The sequence below is a fragment of the Cottoperca gobio genome, chromosome 1 (genome assembly GCF_900634415.1).
Source record: "Cottoperca gobio chromosome 1, fCotGob3.1, whole genome shotgun sequence".
Classification (NCBI taxonomy): Eukaryota; Metazoa; Chordata; class Actinopteri; order Perciformes; family Bovichtidae; genus Cottoperca; species Cottoperca gobio.
This window is the reverse complement of record NC_041355.1, coordinates 12,286,523-12,311,557: the sequence shown is the minus strand read 5'-3', so window position 1 is coordinate 12,311,557 and position 25,035 is coordinate 12,286,523. Positions and strand designations below refer to the sequence as shown.

Genomic DNA, 25,035 nt, shown 5'->3' with positions numbered 1-25,035 from the left:
CTCAAGACCATTCCATGGTATCACAAGTCACACTATATCTCATTAATAATGTGGGCAAAACTATTGCATTTAATGTAAAAAGTGTCTCTGAATGAACACTGTGCCCCCAAAAGTGTAAAATCCCTTTCAGCTCAAATGAAGGATTCCACATCCTGCGTTTTACCATGAAAATAATTGCTTTTTTTTTTTTTTTTTTCCAATAGCGCTCTTTGGCGGTCGCTCTCGTATTAGGAGGTAGATTATGGATGTAATTGAACAATTTCACCCATTTTCAAAAACAGAACTGCAATAACAAGCACTGATAGTTTATTTCAATGGAAAAGAAGGAAATTAACTCGTCTGAAAGCTCAAAAAGAACGACAACATTTTAGAGGACAATACAACTTTACTTTGGATACCAGGCTATTGACTATAGAGAATATTAGGTATGAATAGTATCTGTTTATAGCTGGATTTAACCATTGGGTGAATGTTTCAAATGGTTTTTGGCTCGACGAATGAAAAAAATAAAATAAAATTCTGTTCTTTGTATGTTGCACTTACATTAGTTTGGCTTATTTGAAGCTAACAGTTGAATTCATATTCTATTGTTTCTGTATGTTGCACTTTTATTTCACCTGTTTGAAGCTAATGTTCTGCAAGATATTTGCTGTTCGGAGGTTGTATCCTCATGATTGTTTGCACTTATTGTAAGTCGCTTTGGACAAAAGCGTCAGCTAAATGAACTGTAATGTAATGTTTTTGAAGAGCGACATCTTTTCATAATGTCTTCCCTATTGTGATTCAGGGTCACTGTGGGAATCCATTATAAATCCAAGTCCTCTGTGAAGGAGCGAGCTCTAAACCCTTCAATGCCACCTTTCAGGCCACCGGGTATAGATTTGTGTGGCGTGTTCATTTTAATTTCAAAGACCAGTCAAACGTAAATACACTACCTGGGTATCTGGGTATACGCGGATGCAGGATTTCAGGTCAAACTGTGTTTCTTTTTCAGTATGCCATGTTGTGTTCTTTGTGTATTATTTTCTAAGCAACTATAACTATACTGGTCCAAGTTTGCCTTTATACTGTCCACACCAAAATAAGTGTGTCCTATATATTATATTATGTCACATACTGGTACATACATTGACCCTGGTGTGGGAAAGATACAAAGTCTTTTTCATGAAGACAGACCAAAGGCACCATTCAACTACTATATAACTCCATGAAACTAGTCCAAGCTATTTTTATGTATATTTCATTATAATTTACTCGTATTTAATTTATACTACAATATAATTCAAGACTAATTGCTTTTTTAATTTGCCCAAATCTAGGGTATGAACCCCTGAAGTACTATCGTTACAACGTCTTTAGAGATGGTCAGAGTTTTAGTCACATGAATTACAGCCTTGCTGACCTGTGCTGTATCTTCTTTTATAATCCCATTTTGAAAAAAATCTGATTAATTCTTTATAGCTGAAATTCCCCAGCATGGCAATTTGAAGCGAGAACGTCCTTGGCTGTGATCCACAGTGATAGTGTACGAAACGAGCACATCCACTGACTCGGCCTACTTCTTATTCCCCAAGACAAGAGAGAGTCTTCACATAAACAGCTAGATAGTGGGAGCTAGTGGCTCATATCACAGAGCTTTCCCTTAACAATATGGCCACACAGTCTCTCTGTCTTTTGTGTGTGTGTGTGTGTGTGTGTGTGTGTGTGTGTGTGTGTGTGTGTGTGTGTGTGTGTGTGTGTGTGTGTGTGTGGGGGGGGGGGTACCTTTCCTTAACAATACTGCATGTGCTTTTGTACCTGTGTGTTCATGCATACGAGTACCAGCACCTTCTAAACACTGCTCTTTGTTCGCTTGTGTGTGCGCTTGTATGTGCTTTTGTAGCTTACTGTACAAAGAGCACCATTTGTGTCCCTGCGTTTTTGTTTTTGTGTGCAGTCAATGCACATGTAAAAAGGGGCGAGATCAGGGCTTTCTAATGAGAGGTACATGTGGGTTGCCTAGGTTTTGAGAGAAATTGTCATGGAAACCATTAACAGCTGAAGTTAGTGTGAAAATACTGCATGTGAAGGCTTGTATGTGTATGGTTGTGTACATACTGTATGTGAAGTAGGGCTGAAACCCTATGACCAGTAAATAATGTGATTATTGGACATTGATTTTACAAGATGATGTTTAATACTAACTATTTAAAAAAAAAGAAGATATGATTACATCCAATGGCAATGATTTTGCAGATGGAAACTATGGTATGGGTAAGATTAGAGAACAATCGTGGTAATGGCAACTAATGTGGCATGGTTATGGTTTGGGTTAGGTTACTAAAACAAACTAATAACAATTATTTTGGCCTTTTGGGTGCAATGGAAACAGCATATTATCACAGAGTTTATATGGTGAACTTGTTTACAGTTTACTATTTTACACACCCAGCAGACACGAAGCTACAGTTCACCAGCTAGCTTGTTTGTCTGCTAGGATGGTGTGCAGGTAGTGTACACTGGTATTTTACCGTTTTTTGATAAGAGCTGATAAGAGCCAAAACTGTACAGTTGTGAGCTGAAAGACACTAAAACACTCAAAACAATTATCTGTCAATTCGTCACCATTGCACATATAAGCAGTCACGTGATCCAGTTTTGATATGGAAATATTGATTTTAGCGACTTTAAGGTGAGGTTAGGGTTCGGCAACTAAAACACTTGGTTTTCGTTAGAGAAAGATTGTGGTGTTAATTTCTGATCTATGACGGGAGACAAACTCTGGTCTCCTGCACAAAAGTCAAACCTCCACACCTTTGAATCACACCTCACTACATATAGGGCACAATGCATCGGATAAAGGGGAAACTGGGTTGAAAGTGTGTAAAGAAACAAAGCAAAGTCAAGAAAGGACAAGTGTACTGCCTGTCTGTGTGTGCATGTGCATGGCTGCGCTTGTGTGTGTCTAACTATTTGCAGGCTACACATGCCCACCTCTGTGTACTTGCTCTATTTAGTATTACCTTCTCCGTTTCGCCCTTGACCTTAACAACTCCTCTCTCTTTACACTCTCGTAATGTATGATGCTACCTGAATTATTTTATCACATACATCACTCTTTAAGACCAGACAGACACGTCTAAAGGTACCAACCGACATGGAAGAGATGATACGTGAACACTACACACCTACAGAGTGTGAGTTAAAGTGATGGAGCGGAGAATAAAGATGCCCTTTGGGAGGCTGTAAAAGACCGATCTCAATATAGGCACAGAAAAACACTGCAGTTGTTTCTATGTCCTTGCAGCAACCAGGTGCTGTTGTGACATAAAAACTGTAAGTATGGAAAGTTTCCACCTCTTGTGAACTTTTAAAGGCGATGCCACTTATAGCTTCACATTATTGAAACTGTACAGTTGGGGATGACTTGAGTTGACTTTTGGATTTATTCAAGTGGCATCAAGTAATAATGATGATAATGAGAAGAAAAAGAAGACATTTAACATGTTAGATATGATACTGCCTTTTTAATTGTTGAGCTTTTAGTCACAATGTCATGTCATTTGTTGCTGTCTGTGAAAAACAAATGTAAGTCCTCTTTCTTATCAACACCTTAGAGTCAGGCTAGAGAGCGGTGTCACTCAGCTGGAGGAATTCAATGGTTTCTGAGCAAGGCACTTGTCTCCTCTACATTGTATGGTTATGGTTGTGTGTGTGTGTGTGTGTGTGTGTGTGTGTGTGTGTGTGTGTGTGTGTGTGTGTGTGTGTGTGTGTGTATCTGCATATGCAGATTTCCTAGTTTGTCATTACACTCTATAAATGCAGCAGGTTGCCATGGGAACTATGACATCCATAACACCACGTGGTTTTATCCATCGTAGGGAAAAATGACACTTTCCTGTGAGTGGTCCGTGCCCCCTCCAGCTGTGCATGATTAGTGTACGTGCAGCAACAGGGTGGGCAGTTTCCTTACACATTTGATTTGAAGGTCTTTTGTAGGAAATGGAGATGTATTTGAAATGGCCACCTGTTCTTCTGAGATTTATTTTAATGGTATATTCTGACTATGCACTTTACCATAATTTTCCCACTCAAACTTGATTTCACAGTGATGGGGGTTCATTTGCTATACATTTGTGGCTACCTTTAGCAGCCGGTTAGCTTAGCATAAAGACTGGGACCGGGCAAACAGCTAGCCTGTCTGTCCAAAGGTAACAAAATTGGAACCCCTAAATCTCACTAACTAACATGCTTTATTTAGTTTAGTGTATTTAATCAATACAAAAATCTAAGTCAAAATACAAAACCTGGTTCCATGGGGGAGTACGTGCTGGACTATTTTTGTCTTGATATTAAGGAATTTGAATCGAGATCAGCGCTGCCTCTACCGTCAGGTGACACTTCAGAAGAAGAGAGTGCAACAAGATGACTTAATAAAAAGAGTGTCATTCACACCCCAAATAGTGTGTGTGTGGGGAAACATGATTAAATCCACATAAAAACAGGTGGATGGAAATACACCTTATTAAATGCACACACTAAATACAGACCGGCAGTATGTGGCAATGCCTGAGGAACATTTCCACTTCCACACACACTGTCTTTGTTTTAGACAGCCAAAACCTGTTGGTTAGCTTGCACCTGAGAGCCTCTGACCCACATAGGGCCTTGTGCAGGATGCGTCCCACTTTTCCACTTGACGATGCATCAGTAACCCACTGTCCAAAGGACTGAGCTGGATTATGCTCCCAGCTCACCTGAGCTCACATTGTCATTATTGTCACACACACACACACACACACACACACACACACACACACACACACACACACACACACACACACACACACACACACACACACACACACACAGTTTCCTTGGGTATTAAAGTGCACAGTTTCTCCCATTTTAGCCACTGTGTTGCCTCAGACTCTGACACATATAGTCCCTCCTTCTCTGTCACCCTTACTCCCCCCCTCTCTCTCTCTCTCTCTCTCGCTCTCTCACACACACACACACACACACACACACACACACACACACTCTTTTCTGCTTCTGTCTTCTCTCCAGCTGTCTCATTTTCTTATTCCCTCATCCCACTCTCCTCCTCCTATTTGCCTCTCTTTCTCTCTCACACAAGCATACAGATGTACTCTGTCTCTCTCTCTCTCTCTCTCTCTCTCTCTCTCTCTCTCTCTCTCTCTCTCTCTCTCTCTCTCTCTCTCTCTCTCTCTCTTCTCTCCTAATATCCACCGGCAACTGCGCGGAGAACCCTCCCTCACCAAGCCTGTGGATCACTTCACTTGACTAATTAGCCTTGAAGTGCTGTTGAAGATCATCATATTTAGCTTAGCGGCTGAGTGCAGACAGATATAGAGTAGGCTGACTAGAGGCTGGGTGCCTGGCAGTGGGCAAGCTCTCTCTCTCTCTCTCTCTCTCTCTCTCTCTCTCTCTCTCTCTCTCTCTCTCTCTCTCTCTCTCTCTCTCTCTCTCTCTCTCTCTCTCTCTCTCTCGCTCTCGCTCTATTCTCACTCAGTGCCGAGGGCTTCTCAGTGGCGGAGCGGCGGAAGTGAGGGGTGGTTTTGCTTTGAAAGAGACGAAAAGGGGAAAGGAGAGAGAAGCGGAGCCGAGACCACAACGCAACCACAGAATGGGAGATCGCTGCAGGAGCAAATCTTCCTAGAGACGGAGATTCGGAGGAGGCAGCGGTAACTGTGCAGCAGCAGCACTGTGTCCAACATACAGAGATTTAAGGTGAGAGTTTTTCAAACCAGTTACTGCACTGCTTTTTTCCCTCGTTCTTTTTGGAAATGGGTTGTTTTCTGAATATGTATGTGTGCAAATGCGAGAGAGACAGTATGTTTATGTGTTTGAGTGTGATTGTGCATCTTATACGAGCCACATTGTTGAACCTGAGGTGCAGCACAGTAGGAATTCTGTGCAGGATGTTCTCTCTCTCTCTCTCTCTCTCTCTCTCTCTCTCTCTCTCTCTCTCTCTCTCTCTCACTCACTCACTCACACACACACACACACACACACACACACACACACACACACACACACACACACACACACACACATCAGCTGTGCAGCACCACTTGTTGGACTGACATTCAAGTTGACATGTAATGTATACTGTGATGATGGTCACTTTTGCGTGTGTGAATATCAGTCCCTGTAAGTGTGTGTGTGCACCCGTATGTGTGCCAACAAGAGTGAGTGGGTCTTTTGTTGCCGTGGTACCAGTGCGGAGCTTAAGGATGCACATCATAGTGAATAACATGGACAGCAACACAATAGACAAATCAGTCATGCCAACCTCACGCCTCATGGATTCTTGCTGCTTTGGAAGACGGGTACATAAAGAAAGAGTGTGTGTGTGTGTGTGTGTGTGTGTGTGTGTGTGTGTGTGTGTGTGTGTGTGTGTGTGTGTGTGTGTGTTTGGAGGTTTAGAGAGGAATGTGTATATTGTATATTGTATGTGTGTATTTGCAATTCCTTTATCCTCTGCAACAAATTGTACAACCCGTTCTCTTTGCTAGTATCAATGAATGCCTTTCACCAATAAAAGCACTTTGTGCTGTAGCTGAGACTCGACTATAGCAGAAGCTTGTACTTATATTGGAATAGTGGGGTAATAGTGGGATATTGTTCCCCATAAGGCAGGCGATAGTGGATAAAAACAAGTATATAAACCACAGCATGAATAATTAACACACTTAAACACAGTGAGTGTAATCTGTTCTGCTTTGTCTGCAAGATTTTTGAAGGACATGTTCAAACATTCCAACCATTTGACATAAACAAGTCTCATGTGAAGCTATTAATAGAGGGCAAGGATGATAAATCTATGACGTGGAACAGAAACTCCCAAAAGGGACTTCATTGACAAATAATTGGAGTTCAAATCTGTGGACCTTTTGCAGAAAGGATGATGATATAATCCCCACAAATCCTGCATGTTTATTCTGAAGGGACCATTATTCAGTAGCTGTGTAATACAGACAGGTGCATTTCTAGTGTATAGCTTGTTATACACTTTTTCAGAGGATGTCTAATTTTGAATTTAATCTTTCTGTTAGATTATACTGTTCCAGATGAGAGAAGATCTAAGTGAATTGGGTTAGTGAGAGCATTACATCTTTAATGCTTTGGTTAATAATGTATATACTGTAATGCTCCTTAACATGTTGCAGCAATATTTTAATAGCAATCTAATGAATACATCATACCGCTTTTCCTTACTCTTTTATGTTTTACTTTTAAAAAGTGCTTTGACGAATTATTAATTATTAATTTCAGGGTAAAAAAAAAGTGGTTTCTGTCATTGTGAAATGTTAAACATGAAACTGACATTTTACTATATCACTGATTAAGACATGGACCTATTCCAAACTTGTACCGTGGCTTCCTCCCCTCTCGCCAAAAAGGACCATTGATTGAGGAAAGGGCTGACACGGCAGCAGAGATTTGCCCTCAGCTATAAAGTCAGCGAGATAATTGTTGTCAAAGAGATGAGGGAATAGGCTCGATATCTGAAGAGGAGAACCAATTGGTGTTTGAATGAATAAAATGATGTTGAAGACTGCTGAGGGCAGTTGCTTTATGATTGATAAAATCATGATTTCAAAGTTCTTAGAAAAACTGCATTTGCTGTTGTATTCACAGAGGATTTCCTTGAAGACCTTTTGAGGTGTCCATAAAGCAGAAGCTGACATTATTCATCATGAGTGTACTCATTTGCATGTCAGAAACCCTGTGCATCTCATAAGCTATCTTCCCTCACCTCAACTCTTCCCTGTCTCCTTCTATTCCCACTTTGGGGACTCAAGCTGTTTTTCCCTCAACTTCTACCTGTTATCCCCCGATAACTGTTATTTCCCAGTGCTGAGTCTGCTGGCTTTTCCCCCACCCTCGCATCTTCACTTCTGAAGAGTCTCCGAACGTCTGCATCATGACTTTGTCTCTCTCTTATCTCTCTCTGTCAGGCTTTTGTTTTTGATCATCGCTCCTCTGTTTCCACTCTACTTCTCCTCCTTTCAACCTCATCCAACCGCCATCCCCCCCAATTCTTTTGATTGGCTCCCCACACTGCTGAATGTCTGTCTATGTGTGTGCGCACCTGTACGTGTGCATTTTTGAATCTGCAAAGTAACTGTCAGATAAATGTAGAAGAGTAAAAAGTAAAAATGTTATATAATAATGTTGAAATACTAAAGTACACGTAACTCTGATTAAGTACAGTACTTGAGTAAATGTTTTTAATTACATTTAATTTTAGTTATAATGTTAGTTAATTACAATTGTAGGTCTGAGATGGGGCTTGAATCTTGGCATTGGATGTAATCGCGTGCAGTCAACTGTTGACCCACATCACTGATAGCAGCAGCACTAATGTATTACACGAGAAGTCCTGTAATAGTCTTAACAAAGTCATAAAAGTCAAAAGTTATTCAAAACTGCTTCTGCTGAGCAACTTCTTTGTATATTAGGTTTTACTTGTCTGTGTTTTTCTAGTAGCTTATTTTTAGACAAATACGAAATTCTCTTTACACTGTTTAACTGTTTCATGACTCATTGTTGTCACAAAGTTATGACTAAATCGAGGTGCCAGTCAGGTCTCTTTCTTAACTAATAAGTCAAGCCAATTATTATCCACAGCCAAACTTACAAACTTAAGTTGACTTGGGATGAGTTTGAAGTTGTCTCAATATTATATTATTTTAATAGCTTGAATTCTATGCCTCTCCTGTATTACTACTACTTCTTAAAGTAATCCTGGCTATTCTAACAGTGTGTGCAAACACTGCTTTTATTGTTTAGTATTATGAACCTCACGAAAAAGAAATGATTAAACACGGTCCACAACTTCATGAACTTGGATCCACATCTTGATGAATTTGAGTTTGTCTGTGCTTGTGTGATAATATATTATATCCTTTTGATTCAAACAGAACAAATTGAACTAAAGCTCTGCAATAACCTTTGACCCCACAGATGATTGACAGTCAGCTGTCAGCACAGAGGAGGGCGATGAGGAGCTTTCCCGGAGACATCGGCCAGCTAAAGACCAGCACCTACATTGTGCCCTGCTTCCTTTTTGTGGAGGTGAGTGTTTGGACGCATTTTGTTCACAAGGGACCAGTATGCAGCGTTGTGGTCGCATGTTGTGCTCATCAGACTCGACTCACAGCTGAAAGTTTGAGCCTGATCAGACCTGAACATTGAAAGTCATATTGAAAGTGATTTGATGGTCCCAATACTGTACAATGTGCAAGGTTATGTGCAATATGCTGTGTAAATGCTGCCTGGTTGTACATGAAAGTGGGCAGAAATGAAGAATGGGAACTTGGCGTCACACTGAGTCACACCCCATCTGCCTGTGAATGCTTCCTCTTCTCTTCCATTTCTTCACAAATCTCTTTCTTCCATCATTTCACAGGTTTCTCATGGCAGATTTACAACAATGAGCGTCAGTTGGGAAATTGCATAAATTAGCAGGCTCTGTTTTCAAATCACTGACTCCCAAAGCAGTGATTGATTCGATTGAATTGTCACAAATGGGTAATTACCATCAGTCCATGAATCATTTAGAGATAACATTCAGCAGAAGGGTGAAGCGGTCTATTGCTGAGGTATCCTCGGAACAAAGTCTCTCTCAAGTGACCTTTTTGCACAATTCCTTTCCTCTGCGACTCTCCTCTTCCCATGACCCTTCTTCTCTTCCTTTAATCCCTAAATTACCTGATGAAGCGCTCATGGCCTTAGCTGCATTTCCTAATTAATTGGCCTAATTAAGAACGGAAACCCAATTAGCCCGTGCCACTGCACTAACACGCTCCAGGCCTGCAGGTCCTCTGAGCTACAGTGCAACGATAGCTGAACTAGCTGTTTTTAACTTTAAAATACAGTCTTTTAAATGCACCCTAAAAAGGAGATGTTGTATTCTTATATGGTTTAAAATATTAAGATTTGCTATAGGAACTAGCTGAGCCAGAAGTTCAGGTTTTGCAATAGTAGATACTGTATAATAGCCTCCAGGCGTACAAGAGGAATGAGAATAGATATGGACGTTTCTCTGTCCTACAAGTTAAATTTAAGTAAACACAGCTCTTGTGAAAACTTGTCTCATCCAGGGTTTAAAGTTTCTAGTGTAAACTATAACAAACTGCATATTTCTTTAGTGTACCTGCAGCAGCACCTCATCTGAATCTCCGGAAGGATTTCCTCCAACCTCGTTCTTTCTTCTCTTTCTTTCTACTCATTCACTCATTCACAACATCCTCTTGAGATCACAGTATAGCTTTTTTTCATCTGCTCTTTGTGCCTCATCCAACACATGATTCCTACACTCTTTCCACATGATAATACTCTTCAACACGCACCTCTGTTGCTGCTGCATCTCTTTATAACACGGATATCCCCCAATCCCTGCAGGTTTAAGCGCACTCTTAAGCTTGCTTTTATTTCCTTTTGCTTTGGTATTGGCTCAATCTCAGCATCCTCTTGAGGACTTGTTATAATGATTTTCTAGCTTTCTAATTTTTTCATAGTATGTCTTTAATATCTCTAGGCTTATATCTGTCAGCTCCTCCCCTCCTCTGGTATTCTCTTTGACGGTCTCTTGAGTACTGCCCAGTCGCTCTTTTTATACAGATCCTCTACATCACTCCTCTCCTGCACTTATTCCCTTGAGCAATTACATCACCACGGATCTCTCCATTATTCCCCTTTACTTGTAAAGCTTCATCTCCTCCTCCCACTCGAAAGCCTGTCTGATATCGCAAAGACCTCCTTTCTCCTCATTCCTCCTCTCCAGCTTCTTGTTCCCTCATGAGTCTCCGTCATTTCTTCTTCGTTCTTTTCATTTCTCCCCTCGCTTCTGCTCACCCTTTTTCTCTTAGGGCTAGTAGACCTTGTCCTCATTCTCACCTCATATATCACACCGAAGGGTGACATAAACATCTACAGTGTGGTGTTAAGTGCAACTGATACACTCTCTGCTTTTTGCACTTTCTTTCCCATTTTGTCACCTTAATCGTTCTCTCCAGCGGTGCATCTATTGTTTTTATTTTGTTCAAACAGTGCCAGAGGTGGAGTGATGTAAATCTAATTTGACTTTAATCGCTATATATATCTGTGTACAATGCCGTAGTTTAATAAAGGGCATTTTTAAATTCAATTCCCCCTTCTAATGTGTTTATACTGAAGCAGCTTGCTGTTGCATAGCTTCCCCCGGAGGGCACTCGCTCCTTTGTTGTTACATTAGCATCTCATTACCCATTTCTTTTCAATTGAAACGCCCAGTCTTATTCCTCTTCTTCTCTTGTGATCTTTTTGCTGATTCCATCTCTCTTTCCCTCTTTTTCTCACAACCTCACTCTCCGTCTCTCTCGGTCCTGCTCTCTCTTCCTTTATCATTTTATCGGTATGACGATGGCCTTTTCCCTCTTTTCTCGGTCATGTCCCGTCGTCAGTTCATCGCTGCTTTAATCTCAAGGCTTGTCTACCGTCTCTAACTTGAATTACTGTTTCTCTCTCTCCCTCTGTTACCGCTTTCCATGTTTCTTCCTTCAACTCTCTTTCCCCTGTCTCTCATAGTCATCGTCTTCTTCTTCTACTAGATTCAAATGTGTGAACTGGCCTTATCAGTTTCCTATACAAACAAGGGAGATATCAACAATTTCACTTTAAACTGCGTAGGATAAAAACAACATGATGATCGGAGGATAAGTCGTCCTCTCTTTCTCTCTGTATCTTCAGCTCTCTTGTTTTTACTCCATGCTGTCGCTGCCATCATTCTGCAAAGATATGCAAGGGACTGGTCTGCAGCCTATCAGAGGCACTGCTTCAAAGGACCCTCTTTAAAAAGTCATTTTGATACATCTGATTCCTGACTTGCTTTAGACCCTGGTGGATGGGAGGAAGGTTGTGAGTTGGTGTGGCCTACTGTGAAAATTTGTACTGAAGCTGACTTACAAAGTACTCAGAGTGACTACAAGTGGACTCTTTGAGTGGATATCACTGAGCGTACAACTTGCAGCCAGTGAGTGGTAGTAGTGTAGCTGTAACACTGCTGTGTAGCTGTAATAGTAGGATGTGATAATTATTACGGTGGATGTACTGTAGCTGCTAATTCATGGCACCCAGCCTTTGCAGTGTGTATTCTGGCTTTCCTGCTTAGCTGTTGTGCCTCGACTGCCAGCTCCTTCCTCATGCCTCGTTGGCTGCTTCCTCCTGTGGCACAGCGAGATCTGTAAAGTAAACAGACTGCTGAGTATCGGACCACATCATTTTTCAGGTCTACAGCCCATACTGTGTCTGATGATACTCTAAGGTCTCAGTACACGTCTGCTTGCATCTCTCATTTCCCAGCTTCCCTATACATTCCCTAATGTGAGCCTGCTCAGTAATTTATGCCTAATCTCTCATGGCTTTTTGCTTCAAAATGTGGTGCATAGGTTTCTGTCTCAGTTTACATACTACTCATTTGCAACAGCATATAGGTTTGAACGAAAGTATAATTCAGCCCCCAACTACATTCTTCGTCCACATACTGAGGAAGCATGGCTAGACATATCTGCCAATTTATATTAGATGTATCTGCAAAACATTCATTTGTTTTCTCTGCAATAACCATTCTTGAAACTGAAAAAAACTCACAATAAATACTTTTTATGGTTATGTTTAGGCACATAGTTAAAGGGGAACTCATCAATTTTACATATCAAAGTCTGTTTACAGGTCTCGGGGGCATGTGAAAACATCTTTGTAAAGTCTTTGTGGCTCCAGAGGGAGCAACGTAAATATGATAAATACCCTCAAGTGATGTCACTTGAGTCATCGTCGGTTGGGGCTGAAGACTTCAAATTTGAAAATGAAAATAATCTAGTGGAGTCAGAAAGAAGAGATGTTACCATATCTCTGTTGCCCGATCTGCATCTCTGCTCAAAGTTAAATTAGCTGATACTAGCATAACACTTCTGAATCTCCAACCAAACTATCAGCCGTCAGTTCCATTGTGGGCAACGTAGGCATTGTGTGAAATAAAAAAGACAATATCTCTGGTTCTGCTGCATAGATGTTGATCCTTTTTTAAAAACCTTCCATGGTGAGTCAGATTCGGTGGATTTTTCTCCAACGTTAACCAAAATGCTTTTGTTTTCCAAACCTGACCACACGTGGAACCCCAGCCTCTGGTGTCAAACTCCTGCACTTTGTACGTCTTTATCAACATACGTACTGACATTGACAAGCATATGGCAAGTCCCAAAATGTTGAAACTGAATGTGTGTGAGCCTGACCAACTCTCTACAACTTGTGTGCGGTATAACATAGATTTTCCCTCATTTTATCGAGAATTGCCACTAAATATAATCCACCGAGGCGAAACTAGTAGTATATATAGTACATAGAAATATAATTTCCAGAAGAAAGGATTGCTTCTGTTGTGTTTCATCTGTTTTGTTGCTTATCACAGTGCTTGATTGACAATGCATTCACTTAAGGAAAAACATTTCCTTGCTTGTTGACAGGATATATGTTGCTGTGTCTGAGCACAGACGGCCTCTGGTATCTTTCATCATTTTTTTTTTGGTTTAGGTGTGAAGGTGGCAGAGCATCGTTTGCTCCAATAATGAACAGCATCCTAAATTAATCAGGCTTCCAGTTCCCTACAACAAAGCCTCTTCCGCTCTGCATGTGCTCACATCATCCGTATTCCCTGCTGGGTATGATACTGCCTCAGCTAGTCTTTCTGCCTCGGAGCAACGCATTTGTGGCATGTGTTTACTCTTTTCTAAAGATGTTTTGCTCCAAACAGATTAACTTGTGCCAAGACCAAGACTCCCCCCCCCCCAAACACACACACACACACACACACACACACACACACACACCAAACTATACTCAACAATCTCTCCGTAATCACCATATCTACTTACTAAACTTGTCTAGTAGTTTCATACTAAATCCATATTTAATTTGGCCCTTCCAACCATTCCTAATATACAACAAGTGACTTATGTTCAACACCTCTATGTGCAATCTACTGTATATACCATCACCCACATAGGAGAGACATCAAAAGTACTTGAGAAAAAAGTTAATCATGTCCCTGAACACATTACGTTAAACTAAAATATATTACTGGTTAATTCTCTGGGGTTAGTTTTCATGCTCATTTTATTAAAAAATGACACCAATTATTATACGTGTCCCCTCCCTCTACTACACACACACACACACACACACGCACACACACACACACACACACACACACACACACACACACACACACACACACACACACACACACACACACACACACACACACTCTCCCTATAGTTTCCCTCTCATTATCTCTTAGACTCCATGAATAGCAGCTGCCTGTCTGTCTGCTGCGCTGGGATTTCTCTGCATCTTTGAAACACTTGTTAGCTGGCTGCCTCCCACCTGTTATCACTTTAGGGAAGAAGTGGGGATGAAAGACCGCGGCCTGTGTATCATAATATAGGTTCATATCATCTGTGGATATTGAAAAGAGTAGTGGCCTATCCAGGATGCAGCGCCGGGGCCAAATGATCTTATCAGAATTAGAAATTTTTAAGATCTTTGCTCTAAAATAAAATTGCTTATGTAAGATATAATCGTGCCCCTCGCTTTGTACACTGATTCTAACATGTTGCAAATGATGTCAGCTGAATAAATTGTAGCCGAGGAGAATCGAGATATTCACCATTTATGAAATTGGCATCCCTTCCGGCTCAAGGACAGATTACATCAAAGTCAAGCTTGTCAGTAAAATTATTTATTTGCCTGGGTTTTTTAAAAAACACATTAAAAAGACACCAATCTTATTTATTTCTGTGAACAAATAGGAAGGCAAAACAGACAATAGTTTATTAAAAAGAATGAATACTTGTTTAGGTATGTAAGGAGAAAGCGACGGAATGAAACATTTAATTGCACTGTAGGGTTTTGTATTGTTGTGTGAGCCTGCATCTGCTTTTATTCTTCCGTTTGTAAGATGTGGGGGCATGTTTGCTTGAGGACTGGGGATTTTTTAGAATTACATGATCGTTGCTGCAATAAAGAGAGGGAGACATGAAAGGGAGGAAGAATGGGTTAAGGGAGGGAAGCAGATACTGTAGCAACAGAGAGACAAAGTGTGAGAGAGTGTTGACAGTGAGGATGATTGAGAGACATGGAGGGAAAAGCAGCAAGAAGGGGGAGGGTTTCAAAATGATTGAGGTAAAGATGCTTTTTGACAGATAACAGAAGGAAAAAGCTGATGAGTTTAAGATAATGCCCGCGTGGTGATAAAATACACCTAGACAAACAAAAGAGGTGGAAGAAGAGAGAGTTGGAAAGCGGGGAGGGCATGTGGGTGCCGAAAAGATGAATGCCTGCTTTGATCCTCTCCCTTTCCCTTGTTCCCTCTTTGTATTTTACCTTTCTCTCCACTTCACGCTCTCATACATCCTCATTTGCTCTCTCTCACCTCCTCTCTCCTTTTGTTTTCTCCTCTCTCTGCTGCCTTCCTCGGTTTTATTTCCCAGCGGCACGCTCGGCTTTACCCCTGCGTATTCTGTGATATACTAATGTCTCATTAACTGTTTTATCCGTCTCTTTATCTTCTTCCATTCTCCCTCTGCTGACTCTCCCTGTCCTCTCTTTAAGGCTCTGCCCCTCTGGCTCGTCCACTTTTCTTCTATCAGTCGGCTCATCTATCTTGCACTTGTCTTGCTCAGTGTGTTGTAATACAATCCGGTGACACCAGGAGGCAGTCAAGCCCATTAATTTGCTTGTTATCCATGTTGAGTCTGTGATATGCAGGCCTTTTGGTTTTCATTTACATATTATTTATGCAGATGAGTAAGAGTGAGGCAGAGAGTGGTGTGTGTTACAGTGGTTTGTGTCTTTCTGACTGTGTGTGTGTATTTGTGGTCTAAAATCAGACCTTGAGTTGTTTTTTTTAATCACCTGCTCAAAATCAGAGAGGTAAAACCTCAACTGTGAAATGTTCACCGTCTCTAATCAAGGGACCGAGTGTGATTATATAAACTCATCAGGAAACCAAATCAAATGTTGCAGCCTCCTCTCATGCTAACTTAGGAAGCTTTTTAGTGCTGAAAACTGAAGATAGTAACTCTGTGAAGCCGTCTGAAACCAACCTGGCACTAATGAAAGAAGTTGGTGATGCCAGGCTTGATGTTCGAGATGCTTGTTTAACCATGCTGTTTGGAGGATAAGTTTTTAATCTGTCGATTCATTTAAGGCTGATTAATGAGCACAAAGAGATTTAGTAAAATATGGCATAGAACTATGTTTAAAAACGGATCTGAAAAAAGCGGATATCTTTATGTGCCCAGTTTGGTGTTTTGTCAATGTTTGGCAACACATAGCTTCCAGTACTCCATAAGTGCTATATGAACATGTAATAAATGCTATGTGGACGGTTTGCAGGTCTGTAAAAAGAAAAGCGGATTTGTTCATTGTATAGATTTATATAGATTAATGTCCTTTTTACTGGGAACATACTTTGTTTAGTAATATAAACATTGAGTGTGTAAATATGGATGATGCACAAAGAATTAGGCAGAAAAGGTCCAGGAGATGTAAGTTACAACAAATAACTCTGTAACTTGTAACTTAGATACATAACGTAGATCATGTCTTATTGTCACAAAGACTCTACAGATGAAAACTATTTATCAGGCAGATCACAGTGTGTGCGGGCAGAAGGTATAACTTCTAATTCTCTTAATGTATCCAAGGGTGTGCCACAGGGATCGGTTGTAGGACCATTGTTATTTATCATTTATATAAATAATCTTACTCACAATGTTTTAAATGCAAATTTCCATTTTTATGCTGATGACACAGTAATGTACTGCTCTGCGTCCTCCCCACATCAGGCTCTTTGTCAGCTCCAGACTGCTTTTAACATTGTACAATGTAACTTGTGTGATTTGAAACTTGTTTTAAATGCTGGAAAGACGAAGCTCATGATGATCTCGAAAGCAAAAACCAAACACTTGAACCTCCCTGCTGTCACCACTTCACAGGGTTCTGATGAATCTGTGTCTCAGTTCAAGTATCTTGTTATTATCATTGACGATTCTCTTTCTTTTAAACCTCACATTTTAGAACTTTTGAAAGAATTAAGAATAAAATTAGGTTTTTATTTTAGAAACAAGTCCTGTTTTTCTTTCGAGGCCAGAAAGAGATTAGTCTCTGCAACGTTTCTGTCTGTGCTGGACTATGGAGATGTTGTTTATATGAATGCATCGTCTCAGTGCCTCAGCTCTCTGGATACCGTCTACCACGGGGCACTGAGATTCATAACAAACCTCAAAACCACCACTGCACCTTATATGCTCGTGTTGGATGGTCTTCCCTGACCACCCGTAGACTGAAACACTGGCACATCCTTATTTATAAAACTATTCTGGGTACTCTTCCACAATACTAAGGATCTACATTAGTCGGAAATGTAGTGGACCGTATCGGCTTCGCTCCGAGGACTTGTTTCTTTTAACTGTCCCAAAAGTCTGTACAGAACTTGGGATAAGGGCTTTTAGTTACGCTGCTGCCTGGAACCAGCTGCAGAATGAGCTGAAACTCAGAGAGCTGGTCTCTCTGAACAGACTTAAAGCAACTCTTAAAGACATTGAAGCAGACCGCTGTGTCTGTAAATGTTTTAATTAATGTTGTGATTGTGACTGTTTTTGTCTGTAACTATGCTGCTGCCTATCTTGGCCAGGACGCTCTTGAGACCAATGAGACCTATCCTGGTAAAATAAAGGTTAGAAATAAAACTTGTTTTTGTTGTTTTGGTTTTGTTTATAAAGATGCACATTCTATATTATGTTTGATAAATACCAGTGTCTTGTTATCCTATCTGGGACTGGCCAAATGTTTATAACTATATATTATAACTGTAACTAACTAAGAAATCCATTAAATGTGTCTCTCCCACTGTGTGCAGTAACACAACTTTTACCAATGTGTACCAATAGACACATCCTGAGTTGCTCCGCCTGCTGCATGCTCAGTCGGACTCATTCTAAAACACATCAGACATTTTGACGAAAATGAATTTCGAGCAAAACGAAGCAGCGTGTCTCCTGTTCACCCTGAGCAGTGTGACAATCTTCGACTCCCAGCAGGGTGCTGTCATCTCAACACCAGCCTCCGTCCACTCATTCTCACCTTCTGTAAACATGTTTGACTTTATCAGTTGACTTTTCTGCCATCTGGCCGCTCCACACAGGCCAAGGGTAGACATGTGACACTTTATGTGCAGGCTCACAGTTTGGCCCCAGGAGACATTAGCGATGCCCACATCTATTTCCACAGCCCTCCCCGTCCCAAAACACACTATTAATGTCACATTTTATTTTCCCCTTTCCTGGTTAAAGGGCTTTTGAGGGCAGGAGAGTTTCCTCTGTTTCTGTCACAGTGCCGTATTAGTCTGTTTGATTTTCTTGCTTTTACTCCCTTTAAAAAGGGAGAGGTATGAACATTAAGTCTTAATTACACGGCCTGATAAGTCCTTTTAGCTTAGGTAGGGGGTCAGCTAGAAAGGGGTCATCATCTTAAATCTGCCTTATTTTGTAAACTCTATTTTCATCATGTGGCTTAATGTATGCTGAGAGATTTTAGTAGCTACATCAAATTGGCTTTCATTGCATAAAGGTAATCCCTCATTTGTCATGTGAAACCCCCCACCAATACCACATTTGTATGAGTCCTATCAAATCACACATTTCTACATTTGCTGTGATCTGGTTTGAAAGACTAAAGTGCAGAAACATACTACAGTATGTGTACATTTGATTGTTACATTCTACTTGTAGTCAAAGAAAACACGAGGCTGTAAAATGTTTACAAGGCTGAATATGTTTGAGTGGGAGTTTGTGATCCAAGAGTTTGAGACACCTCAGTGTGTGTTGTGCCTTCACACATGCAGCTTTCTTTTCTTCATTTCTGAAAAAGCAGACTTCTTAAGATTTCTTTCAAACATGTGGACAGAAGCCATTGTCTTTACATTGTCGGACCGCTGATTTCAAACATAAAAGAGAAGTGTGTGATTAGCTAGAAGAAGAGGAGACAGACGGGGTTAGTGTCGGATACGCCAAATCTCTTGAGATGAATCAGAGGGAGCTGAGGGGCGAAGTCTGATTATATGATAATAAAAAATAATTCTGTTATTTTACAAGAACTGATGAACCAGATGTAATGCTTGCACTACTAAACTATTCAAAATGATCATTTATATATTCAGAGTAAGAGATGTGAACAAACATTCCCACTTTAGCAACATTAGCATCCCATTTAAATCCTTTATTGTAAGGATACATAGTCAATGGGCATCTAGGTTTTCAGCATGCTATATAATATAAATATAATTCATTTGTTTGTTTACTTTATCTCTTGGTCAGAGATATCAATTTTGTGTTGGGAAGTAGTAGGCTTGGGAAATGTTTTCTATTTTTAGATTGTTCTGTCCAAAATGTCTTCGATTTCCGTTACACAATAACACTGTGGAGGGGGATCACCTGCGGTCTCAGCACAATGTCACATCTCAGCTGGTTACAAGGACATGAAAGATCTAGAGCCAGCAAGAGCAATAGAGACTCGCCACATGATAGTCAATCAACTCCTGTGCTAGTGGGACAGCAGTCTATGGTTTTATATTGAGGAAGTTGAGTGACAGAGCTTCTCATCTATATAGACTTGAATATGAAAACAATAGGCCTCATCGACCAATATAATATACGTTTATTTTCTTCTTTTGTTCTTGAGAAAGCACATGCCATTTGACCTAAACCAAAATGTTTCCCAAACCTAACCTTAACCACAATGTTGTTACATTATAAAACAGTGATTTGTAACAGTTTAAAAAAAGCACAGACAAATGATTTCGTGTTGCCGATAGAAGCGTCAGATCAGAAAACAATGTGTTGTTCTACAGGTCATGGACAAATTACGACTTGGCTTTTAATTTAGAGGGAGGTTTTTTTTTTTTACATTGTGTGGATGTAAATCTGATAGAATTGCCAATTGATAAAACATCTATTTCATGTGGCGATTTGTAACCACATAGGTGCTTGTTTTAAGCCAGATTTCCTAAATGATTGAGCTGAGAGATCACTGAGAGTAAATCTGTAACAGACAAGTAATTTGAGATTGCTTTTAGCTTTGAAAGGCGCTTTACAAATAAAATGTATTATTATTATTATTATTATTATTATTATTATTATTATTATTATTATTATTATTATTATTATTATTAAGCCAGTATAATTGAAATGGAATTAAAACTACTTGAAGGAACAGGAACAAACTGCTCTTCTCCAAGTACATCTTTAAATGTTAAACTTATACAATTTGAAAAGGGGCTTGAAGTAGTTTATATGAGGTGTGAACGATGACGAGGAAAGAGATTGAACGGATTTAGAAGGGAGGAACAAGGTGAACAGTCCTCTAAGGAGAGACAACAGGTGACAGACGGAGGATCAAAAAAGAACCTGGAAATCGGTTCTATATTTTCACTCAAACATCACCTATAGCTGGACTTCATCGGATCAACATCGGAGGCTTTTGGGGACAATAAAGCAGAAATTAATTGGCACCGCCTGTCAGAAATAGTTTCTGTGTACAATTCAAAAAGTGTTTACATTCCCTAAATTAGAAACACCCTCAAATAGCTGCCATGTGACGACCCTGGGCAAACCGTCTGCTTGGAGACGAGTCATGTGACAGAATGATGTCAGCATGTCTTGACCCTCCGTGACCTCCGTGTCATGCCGCATATGCACACGGAGCTTTAGAAACCATTTATTATGCAAAGTGATTTTCCAAGGTGACCGGTGCAGGATGTGCTAATTAGAAACCATCAACTTGAAGTTGCTTTGACCTTTGCTTTGTTTATGTGGGAGGGAAGGGAGATGAAAAGTCATACAAGAGCTTCAAGCCTGTTTTCAGGATGGAGGCTGTATTTTCTGTTTGATGACTCTATTTACTGGAACTTTTGTATTTTAAATCATACCTAAATATTTTGCTGTGATAATCTTGTCCCAGAATGAATGAAACTTGTGTCTTCTCATGTATTATTCCGCACTCATGGTTGTTAGCTCTCTCAGACTGACAGATAGTGATAAGAACAGCCAATGTTAATGCTTATGTAGCGCAAAAGTAGATGCAAAACAACACGCATAATCTCCCAGGGATGTTTTCCGTAGTTGTCTTCAAATGTTTGTTTAAAATGTGATGGTCGATCGTAGACCTCCCTCCCTCCCTCGCTTGCTCGCTTCCTCCCACCTTTCTACACCTCCCTCCCTCAAGCCTTCTGTAGCTCGGCAAGAAGAGAGGAATGGATGATGGAAAGAAATGTTCAACACAGTGTGCCTGTGTCAGAGTTCCTGCTCAGACATGGGAATGCACCCACATGCCTACATGCAAACACACACATGGAAACACTCACACACCTACTCAAACACACAAAGTGCATGTACTGTAGATGGCAAAGAACATGGAAAAGAAACAGAGCTGCTTGGTATTGTTGGATTATATATACAAACACTACAAACTAGAGGTGTTTGTATGGTTGTGTTGATATGTGTGTGCATGTATGTGTGTGTTTCTGTGTCCCTCACAGGTTTTGTTTTTAAGGGCCTCGGGCATGTGTGTTGTCGCCGAAATTCATCACCGCTCAGTGCAAAGACGATACGACGCAGATTAGGTTTACACATTGCCATGGGACCGTAGAGATCAATTATTTGATTTTGCAACTCATAAAAGGGAAGCATCCACAGATTGTCAGTGGCTTTAAAGGAAAGAAGGAAAGAAGAGTTGTAGAGAAGATCTCTCCCATGCCCATTATCCCTCTTCAGTTTGAAATAAAGCTGAAATGCGTTACGTGTAAGTCCCCTCTTCCACTCCCTATAGCATTAGTCCAAGTGAGGATGCTGCCACTTTGCTGAAGAGGATAAACATGTTGGAGGAGGTTCTCTCAGCGGTGTATCACTTGTTCAGCCACTGTGAGACTTTTCCTGTGAGTGCTGTAAAGAAGATTCTTCCTCAAATCCTTCAAAATATAATTTAGATAAATAAAAACAAAATCAGTACAAACACAATACTTGTTGTTGTTCATTTAAATGCTGAACACTAAAGTACTCCACTATGACAACACAACAGACTGTACATATGCTGCCATTGTTTTTACATTTTGTGGGTAAAGGATGAGGCAACTAAAAACACCTGTGGTTTAAGATGCTGTTGTCGTCACAGTACATGCTAAACATTTAAGGAATAGGTTGACATTTTGGGAAATATGCTTATGTTATATGAGAAGACCCAGCATGGTGTCTTCCTGGAGTTCAGGCAACCAGCGTAAAACCTCATAAAAACACTAGTCTTTTTTACATTTCGATTTGTGTACAGATTGAACACAAACTTTAGGGGACCAGGAACACTGCAAGCCAACACAGACCGCCGCAGCAACACACACTAGCCACTGTAATGTCTACATATATCATAAATATCATATGACACTGTTTTCAGTCTCAGGAATTGTAGTTTTGGACATTATTTATCCAGTCTATGGTTGACCCAAATGCAGACAAACTGATGAGGAGGTAGCAGAAAGATTTCAATGATTTATTAACACAAATGACTTACAGCCTGAGAGTCCAAAAGCTGTCAGGAAACAGAAGTAAATCCATAAAAACTCCAGGGAGGCTAAATCACAGGGAGAACTCAAACACGAGCCACCAGGGCTGAACAGCTTGATACAAGGAACAAAGTAAGATGAAAACAAGCACAAGGAGAAGGGAGCACAAAGACTAAATGCTAACGAGGGAAAGGTGAAAACAATCAGGGCAGGGCAGATAATCACTCAGGGGGTAAAATGTCAAAGGCAGGAATTAAAAGAAGACTTGAAGAGAGTGAAAATAAAACAGGAAAACAACTACAAACAAACCCCTAGGACCATGACAACTGTATGCTAAGCTAAGCTAATCGACGCCAGGCTCTAGCTCCATAGTCGGAGTGGAATTGATCCTCTCATCTAACTTTCTGTAAAACAAAAATCATCCTAAACACACCCTTTATATTTCAACATTACTAAAATAACATTCTCAAGAAATGCCTTTTTTTAATTAGTTTCTAATGTGTAAATATCTGCCCAAGCCTTTTATGCACAAAAGACAAAAGACGCTCCCACTAGCTGTGAATTGGCTTCTTCATATTCTGTATTTGATTGATGTTGTTTGCTAATAAGCGTTACATGTTTATCCTTTCCCACTGTGCATTTTGGACTTGACACGTGTACTAAATTAAGCTAACTTGAGTCTTTGTTAGCTGTGTCACCGTGAGAGAACTCTTGTTCCTTTATTGTTCCCAAATGAATCAGATTCAGAAATGATGTCTCCTTTCCAGCAATTATTGCAATACAATGCAATAATGTATTATATTAGCCTCACCTGTGACAGACAAGTCAACATGTCTGCTGTGCTTTATTCAGCCCACCTCCTTGCTTGAGGTCTGGCTTCAACATGTTTAGATAATAATAACTATTATTAACATGGTTATTTGCAATATGTGTTATTAACCCTCAAATGCTACACATATTAATTGTAACCACTTTACGGTAACAGAACAATGTGTAAAAGCTGCCACACTGCCAGCAGAGGCTCCTCATGTCTTTGTGGTGATAAATGTGTCCTTCACATACAACAGAAGTTCATCTCGCAGGCTGCTGATTATGATGAAACTAATCGGCAGCTTGCTATATTTAAACTCACTTTTCTTTTTTAACTTGTCGTTTTAGTTTCAGGCCCATTCCCGCAGGGCTGACAAATATTGCACAAACCCTTTAGTTTTCAGCAAGAGAAGCTTACTATGCAGTTGTTGTTTTTTCCTGTAGGGATCTAGGAAAAGTAGTTGGAGTGCTGTTTACTGGAGTATAAATTAATAATTTGTACGTGTGCATCTGTCTCATCTGTGCAGAATAGCATTTTTTTTTTAATGTTTTCTATGTTTATCATCCCCTCTTGCTCTCTTACTCTCTGTATCTCTCTGTCACATTCAATCTGTTATGAATTGCTAATACATTTTTATTATCAAACTATTTTAAATAGTTATGAAGGTCATATGTTATGCTTCATGGCTCGTGCTTTGCATACAGCTGGCATTTTTAATGTGTGGTACAATAATAACTTAAGTTATGCAGATAGACACACACACACACACACACACACACACACACACACACACACACACACACACACACACACACACGCACGCACACATATAATTCTTCTCGTGCTACCCTATGCTTTTCCCAGGGTAGTTTTTCTCTCTCCTTGCCTCCTCTTGTCTTTTCCACCGCTCTGCTCTTTTTCACCCCATCTGTGTCTCACCCCCCCTCCCACATCTCTCCCATCCTTGTTCAGTTCTTCTTCTCTTCCTCCATACAGCGTTATTTTCTTTGATCGGTCTCCATTTGTTTTTTTACCCTCCCACTCTGCATTCTCACACCGCTGAAGGGATCTCTCTCTCTCACTCTGTATTGCTGTCAGTGCTCTCTCTTTCCCTCTCTTTATCTGTCTCCCTGCTTATTTGTCTCCCTCTGTCTCTATCACTAGCTCCCTCCCTCTCATCCTCATCCCTCACTATCTCTCCACACACACTTGATTCATTTTACACATTACTGGAGCATCCATCATTTTTGCTCTGTGAAGGAAAAATCTCTCCTTTTTTATTTTTAATCCGTGACAACATTTTCCACTTCTCTCCTTTCCGGCTGTCTTTTCTTTTCCCAACTCCTACACTCTCCCTGTGGATCTAATCCTAAAGCTGGAACCAATATGTTTTATTTTCAGCTGGTCATCATGGCAGGGACCGTTCTGTTGGCGTACTACTTTGAGTACACGGACACGTTCCCTGTGCACATCCAGGGCTTCTTCTGCTTCGACAAAACCTACTCCAAGCCGTACCCTGGACCGGAGGACAACAGCAAGGCGCCGCCTGTCCTCGTCTACTCCC

The 25,035-nt window shown here is 40.4% G+C and overlaps 1 protein-coding gene across 2 annotated transcripts in view; it reads left to right on the top strand.

The window, feature by feature from the left end:
- The first annotated feature begins 5,479 nt into the window (after positions 1-5,479).
- The window catches only part of plppr2b (phospholipid phosphatase related 2b), a 45,222-nt gene continuing 25,666 nt past the window's right edge, over positions 5,480-25,035 (top strand). For both annotated transcript variants that reach the window (XM_029438124.1, XM_029438132.1), the window contains exons 1-3: positions 5,480-5,733; positions 8,977-9,087; positions 24,873-25,035. The exon at positions 24,873-25,035 is cut by the window's right edge and continues 26 nt beyond it. In XM_029438124.1, the coding sequence (XP_029293984.1) occupies positions 8,977-9,087; positions 24,873-25,035 (274 nt within the window). In that variant the 5' untranslated portion in view covers positions 5,480-5,733. The remainder of the gene's footprint in view (positions 5,734-8,976; positions 9,088-24,872) is intronic.